The following is a 7,429-nucleotide window of genomic DNA, read 5'->3' on the forward strand; positions in this document are numbered from 1 at the left end:
ATAATAAAAAGGGAGTTGCAAGGTTATCCTTTGCAAAAAGGGGACCAACAGGAGTGGAATCCTTCTTCGCATGTGGCAAAAAAAAAAAAAATAAATAAAATAATGACAATGATGTGATAAGCACGTAAAAAAAAAAAAGCCACACCAGTGAGTAAAGCAGCGGTGGGGAAGTGACGAAGGGGAAATTCAAAAATATTAGCCTTGATTTGTGTCAAATGGGATGGGGAAAAAAAAAATAACCAGGAAGGGGAGACTGCTGTCCCTTTTTTGGTCGTAGTCGTTCCAAGTCGACCTGCATTGGCTCGACGGCGGAGAGCGCCGCGCACAAGTACGCATAGGCACAAGCACGCATAAGCATAAATATGCATACGCACATGGCTTTGCACATACCTTTGCGTAAACCTTTGCGTATATTTATGCGCGCTCTCTCCTCCACTGGCTTGCCTCCCGTTGGAGAGCCGCCATCCAGAAAGCGAATCTGCCAAATGCCGCTTACAAAATGGGCGCTTACAAAATGGGGATCGATCACCGGGGGGAAACAAGTTCGCGCTGCAGCGAAGCAGCGGAGGACTCAAAAAAATAAAGTAAAACTGTAATGAAGCGGGATAACATAAAAATGAAGCAGGATGACCTAAAAAAGAAGCGAGCGAACCTAAAAATGAAGCAGGATAACCTAAAAACGAAGCAGGATAGCCTAAAAATAAAGCATAACACAATAACGAGATTGCAGCGGGGCGGGGCGGCCGCTAGGGCGCTGCGAGTCCTTGGAGAAGGCGCCTGGAGCTGATGACCTCCGTGGTGAATATCAAGTAGTGGTAGGCCCGGCTGTGCCTGTTCAAGTTGCGGATGGCGGCGATCTCCGCGTAGGAAATGCCGCCCACATAGAACAGCAGCACGACGTCCTTCTGCCCCTCCACATCTTCATCTGCCCCCCAAGGTGCCTTCTTCCCCGTGTCCACGCCAAATTTGCCATACCCAACGGCATTCTGCACAATGTCGAGAGTAGGTCCGCTCAAAAGGTTAAAAATTTCAGGGAAAGCTTGCATGTTGTTCTTTAATATGCCCATGTATTCTATTAGCCTCACGGAGAGAGGAGCGTACCCATTACAAACGTACGAAATATCGTTCTGCTCATTTGACAGTAAATTAAAATGGTTTCTGAGATGGCTCCAAATAAATTTCTGCTTCGATTGAGATTTTAAAATGCTACACATATGTAATTTATTTATACGACTCAGTTCTTTTATGCCATAATTCTCAATAATGTCTTTTTTTAGTTCATTGGTGTAGGTCTCACCGAACCCATTTGTCACCACAGAAAAGAGACACAAAAGCCGATACACTTCAAATATGTCTATATTTGAGTATATAAGATGTTGAATCTGTTGGACTATTTTATGTAGAGTGGTCCTATTGGATGTGTTATTCAGCTGAATTATTTCGTCTTCTAATTTGAGTTTATTGAAATTTTCTTCCTTCTTCATTGTGGTGAGGATGAAGGAAGCGAGGTTCACATGAGTCGACAAGGAATTGTGTTCATAATGCTTTACTTTAATTTTTTTCAAAAAATTATTGATTTCTTCTATATCCTTCAGTGTGTCTTTTTCTTTGTACGTTTTTTGTATTTCGCTAGCTTTGTTGTGAAGGTAGAACCCGACTTGGTTTGGACTTAGATCCTTTATATCGTTGTAAAGTACATCTACCGAATTCTTCAGTTTTATTCTCACCATCATGTTTTTTAGTACATCGTCGTTGTGTTGTTTCTCCTGTGTTTTTTTCTCCCCTCCTGGAGTACTCATCTCGTTAAATATAATATATCGAGGGACTTCTATCTGCAAATTGGAGATGCCAAACAGATGGTCTAGTAACCCTTCGTATGTGAAGGGGGTGCAAAAGGGAGTCACCATGTCTATTCTCCGATCGATGATTACACAGGAGTCAATCTTAGTGGAAACGCTAAGCAGGAAATTAAAATTCGATATGCCTAGCTTCTCCTGTAGGTAGCTTTTCTCCCTTTTGGTCCTCCGTTTCATCTCCTGCTTCTCGTTTTTTTTCATTAGGAAATTCGTATTATCTTCCTTAGCCATAAAATTAGGACCCGTTCCCTCCGAGCCGCTCTCGTAGTCTTCGTTCACCAAATGTGTCTCTTCCTCTGAGTCTGTTCTTTTCTTCTCCATTGAGTTGATTACCCTTTTGGTTGACCCTTTGGAGGGACGGCTACGTGGGCTTCCCTTCCTCCTCCCCCCCTGTATGGTTTGCTTTGTCTCCCCTGCTTTACGCCCTCTACTGGGGGATATGCCCTCCTCCCTCTTCCCGTCACTTCTCCCTAAGGAGCTTGAACTTTTGTTTCCATCCCTTCCGCCACTGTTCGAGATGTCTCTTTTTTTAATCCCCCCTCTGGAGTTCCTTGACAGATCCGAAGCAGAGTCGATATTTACCCGTTCGTTTGGCACTCCTCCCATATCTACGAGTGTTCCCTGTGATGGCATTTCCTTAATCGATTGTTCGTTTCGCCTTCTTGGTCGCTCCCCCGGTGCGTGTTCCTCCCCCTCGCGTGTTTTTTTTAGCGCTCCGTTTGGCGCTTCTTCGCTCCGCCCGGGGGGGTCTCCCTCCGCCGCATCGCGTTGCTCGCCGTTGTCATCATCACCGTCATGGTTATCATCACCGTCATGGTTATCATCACCGTCATGGTTATCATCACCGTCATGGTTATCATCACCATCACGGTTATCATCACCGTCACGGCTATCATCACCGTCACGGTTATCATCACCGTCGCTGCCACCTTCACCGTCATCGTCACCGCCATCATCATCATCATCATAGTCAGCTTCATCTTCAGCCTCATCTTCAGCTTCATCCTCATCTCCCTCCTCCGCGCAGCTCCCCGTTGGGGATTTATCTCCCCTATTTTTCTTCCCCCCATGGAGGGTCCTCCCTTGAGCGGTCCCTTTCTGGTTGCCTTTATCGAAGGTCTCCCTGCTGGTCCTGGGACTCCTCCTCCTAGTCCTGCGGCGGGCGCGCTCCGAGAGGAAAATTTTATGCAGAGCGTACTTCACCGGGATGACAGGTGGTTGTCCTGAATCCCCCAGATGTCTAACGTCTTGCATATTTTGTAAGTTGGTCAATATGTCTAAGAAATCTTCATCAAATTTGTTGGGAGTCTGGATATCGAAATTCATCGCTACTATTTCCTTTCTCAGCTGGATTAATTGTTCCACTATGGAGTGAGACACATGTCCCAACGATTTGATGCTTTTGAAGACTCCATGAAAGAGGTGTTGTAAGAACATAAGGCTGAAGGAGCACATTAGTAGGTGGGTGAAATCGCTATCCACGTAATACTCCTTGTACAGTCCCTTTATCTCTAGGCTGAATACGTCATTGTACAGTGGGAAGAAGTAAAGGGGGAAGACAATCACGTGGATGTGGATATCCAGCAGGTTGTGCTTTACGATTTCCGCTTCGCACATTGGAGTCATATACGGAATGAAGACGAGGGAGTACTTTCTACCCCCCCCGGGGGCGTCCTCCCCGAGCTGGCCCCCTCTGAGCTTGCCCCCTCCGAGCTGGCCCCCACCAAGCTTCCCCCCCCCGAGCTTTCCGCTCTCACACTTTTCAACCCTTTCAATTACCTTAAAGACATTTTCGATTTCATAAAAATGGGGTCGCAAAAAGAATAGGATGTTGGGGACCTTATCCAGCTTGCTTACATTAACTTCTGTTTCATTGTCCAGTAGGAATACATGTTCTATTCGTTCTTTGTTAATATCATCGTCGTTTAGGACCACGTTGAGGATGATATGGAGTGATTTCTCGAAAAAAAGGCACTTATCCCCTTTGAAGCGTTTGAATATGTTAAGCAGCTGGGTTCGTTCCTGCTGCCTCAGCGCATCCGTCACGTCCATCGTGTACCGGGGTGGTAAAGCGGCGCAATCGCGACGGGGTGGTAAGGCGGCACAATCACGGCGGGGTGGTAAAGCGGAACAATCGCGGCGGGGTGGTAAAGCGGAACAATCGCGGCGGGAAAGGTAAAGCGGCGCAATCGCGGACGGATCTGATTAACCGCTGCTCTCCCCGCTCTACCACTTCGAAGAGAAAGGAGCTCGCAAAACCCTGTTTTATAGCAACCCGCCCAGAGAAGCCAATCTATCTCCTACGCCTATGGAGAATACTTCCTGGTCGGCTCATGTGAAAAAAAAAAAAAAAAAAAAAAAAAAAAATAACTACCAACTCAGGATGCCCCTAAATAATAAGCTCAAAATTTATTCTACCCCTGGAAATCTTCCTTGCACGGAAAATCGTCGCAATTTTTGGGAAGCGAAACTTCATCCTCCCTATATTGGCACTGCGCCGGTTTATGAGGCGATAATGTTGCCCCATTTTTACTCCTTGCCTGGTGATATCTCCCATAAAGGCTTGCTTCCTTCTTGGTAAGCTTCCCTGCACCGTGCAAGGTTTAACTGTTTTCCGTTCCTTCCGTTTCTCCGGAGGGGTAAGGCGAACAACTCGGAGAGCGTTTCGCAATAATGCTAACAAGTAGGCGTAATTATTTTTTTTGTTTTTTTTTTGTTTGTTTTTTTGTTTGTTTTTTGTGTTTTTTTGTGTTTTTTTTTTTTTTTTTTCGCATGGTTGTTAACCTGTGTACAGTACAGCACACGAGCGCTACTTCCCGCACATACATGGCATAGTTTTACCTCTGCGACCCACAAATGCACAATGCAGTCCATTAAGGAGGGCTACGCTTTTTTCATTCTCTACCTATCGCACATCCTTTGGGGTTAGTGAAGTTGAGCGGATGTGCATTGGGGAAAGGGGGCGTGCAGGAGACCCTTCCCGCATGGAACATATGCGTATGGTTATATGTATATATATACATACATACATGTGCATGCGCATGTGATGGGTACCCTCTTTGGGCTTTGCCCCGTAGGTCCACTGCGCCTCACCCTTGGTCCCCACCCCAACTTACACCTACAGCGTCGTATTTAGTCTGGGCTTTCGTATTCGATGACTTCTTGAACGTCTTGTCCTTCCCGTTCCCCTCCAAGTATGGTTCTCTTTTCCCCCAGAAGGCGAAGCGCCAAAAGGGATCTTTTTACGAGGGTATGCATGTCCCCGCTTTGACCCTCCTTCTAGGCTACTCTTCACATTTTTTTTTTTTTTTTTTTTACCGCTTCTCTTCCTACCGTAGGTACTGGGCGGCCATCATCCCGTGTGCTATCATCTTCACCTCCTTCTGCTTCATTTTGTTTACCATTATTTACTCATTCGTGAAGACAGAACCTCCGACCTCGATGCACCTTGTAGAAGGTTACATGGAAATTTGCAAAAATGGGGGTTAATCTGTGAAACTCCCCCACCATAGATGCCTTTTTTCCTACAACCTTGTGTATGTGTCTCATCCTCTTTGCCCCTTTTCACAGATGTTCATTCCGTTTTCGAGGAAAAAATGACAGAAAGCTCCCTAAATCGTATGAATGACTTAAGGATTGAACAGCTGAACAAACTGTTTTACGATACGTCCCTTTACTTTGAGTAGGACACTGAGAAGAAAAGAAGTGATCCCACCAATTGGAGGGTCTATTTTTTGTTCATGAGGATATTTGGCTGTATGGGATTGAAAGGCGGGGTAGATGTGTGCTGGGTATCTTGAGGAGAGAGCCCACAAAACCTACTCCTACGATAGGCATGCTTTTACATCGTGCGTAAGGAACATGTGAAGACCATTAGGGGGGGGTATCATTTGAGGGCCCCTCTACCAGCTACCTCCCCCCCCAATGGTCTTCACATGCTCCTCACCAACTTTACGCAACACTATTTAGTGAATGAATAGCTTTATTTAGCGGCTTTCCCGTTTTGCTATTCCTTTTTTTTTTGACTCATATATTTTTTTCCCTTAAGTGACATCGTTAAAGGATGCATTCTCTTTTGCTTCAATTGTTGCCCCCCACTCGACCAGCATACGCTGACCTCACTTCGAAAGGGTACATCGTGGAAACTTCACATTGTAGGACCTAGACCCATGCTTAATTATACGATACATCCACATCAGTTAAATCGGGTTGACCCCTTTTAACCTGCCGTTCTGTACTTCATAGCAATAAAGGAAGCACTTATCATTCTTGTTTTTTTTTTTTTGTCTTATGTTTCCCTGTTGACTTATTATAGTGGGGGTAAATAGCACCCCAGCTGAGACGTTCATAGGTGGACGAGCAGAAATGGGCACAACGTGGAAGGGAAAAAAAAAAAAAAAAAAAAAGGGGGGGAATGTAGCCCAAAAGAACGAAGGCCATTCATATGCTCTCCCTGAAAAATAGTTTTTTTTATTTTTTTTTATTTCTGCCATGAGTATTCCATATGCTGGGGAGGAAAGACGGGAAAGGAAGTAGAGGGTAAATTTAACCACCCTGTTATGTGTTCGTCCCATTTGTGGGAAACACTTCCGCCATTCTCCCCTACTCCGTTTGAGTGTTTTGATAGGTACTTCCAAAACAGGCGAGCAAAGATGATAGTATGATGGGGGTGTCAAGGAGTACACACATATATATATGTTTCCCCAAAGGGGCACCTCTTTTTTTTTTTTTCTCCATTCGCAGCGTCTTCTGAACGGGTCCCATTGTGGACATGCATGCATGCACAGTTGTCAGGGGCGTCCTTATTCCATTTCGTTCTTAATGCTTGTTAATCGGTTTATTTGTGTCGACTTGGAAATCGAGCTGTTGTGAGGCATCCTCCTCTTCGGCAGTCCATGCCTTTTCAAATGTTACTACATTATATTTTAACAAAGCTGAGGGTACATATTTGGGGAAATGCAGCCAAGTGGTCCGTCATTTTTTTTTTTTTGTTGCGCGTTCGTGTTATGTGCACGTGTATGCTGCGTATGCCGCCTATGCTGCCTACGGTGCCTATGCTGCGTGTGTGTACCTTTGGTTGCTGTCTCGACTTGAACTTATGTCATGGGATTTGTGGGACGATGTTTTCTACTTGTTCACTTCCTTGCATTGGGAGTGGGAAAACTTGCGCAAAATGCGCGCCTGCACAAGCCACACATGCATGTGTACGTCCGTTTAAGGGGAGAAGCACCGAACAGTTGCTAAGACTGACATGAATGCCACGAATGACATGAATCGCTTTTTTTCCCATTCAGGTTTCTTCATTGTTAGGTTATGCGAGGCTAAGGTCCGGAGCATACATGCCTCGAAGTAAATGCACCCCACAAGTCGTCCTAATGTGCAAATTTTAGCTAGCCAAAAAAAAAAAATGAAACAGCCAAAACATCTCATGTTCGTGCATTTTCGCGCACATCTTTTTATAACGTTGGTGAAGAGGTGTATTTGAGCCTACAATTGCTGGCGCTAAATGTGCGTGCAAATTTGTGTTCATCAGTATGGCGACAATTTTAGCTATCTAGCTAGCTTTTTTTCTT

General features: G+C 45.2%; 2 protein-coding genes across 2 annotated transcripts; one reads left to right on the forward strand and one right to left on the reverse strand.

The window, feature by feature from the left end:
* Nucleotides 1-746: 746 nt before the first annotated feature.
* Nucleotides 747-3,908, reverse strand: PCYB_074240 (cacuolar protein sorting 33A; the record flags this gene model as incomplete). Its single annotated transcript, XM_004221822.1, has 1 exon — nt 747-3,908. One exon carries the CDS (start codon nt 3,906-3,908, stop codon nt 747-749), a length of 3,162 nt encoding a protein of 1,053 aa, XP_004221870.1.
* Nucleotides 3,909-4,719: 811 nt separating this feature from the next.
* PCYB_074250 (hypothetical protein) lies at nt 4,720-5,542 on the forward strand (the record flags this gene model as incomplete). The annotated part of the gene is made up of 4 exons (XM_004221823.1): nt 4,720-4,780; nt 4,981-5,050; nt 5,195-5,340; nt 5,427-5,542. 4 exons carry the CDS (start codon nt 4,720-4,722, stop codon nt 5,540-5,542), a joined length of 393 nt encoding a protein of 130 aa, XP_004221871.1.
* Between the last annotated feature and the right edge of the window lie 1,887 nt (nt 5,543-7,429).

Source organism: Plasmodium cynomolgi, chromosome 7 (genome assembly GCF_000321355.1).
Source record: "Plasmodium cynomolgi strain B DNA, chromosome 7, whole genome shotgun sequence".
Lineage (NCBI taxonomy): Eukaryota > Apicomplexa > Aconoidasida > Haemosporida > Plasmodiidae > Plasmodium > Plasmodium cynomolgi.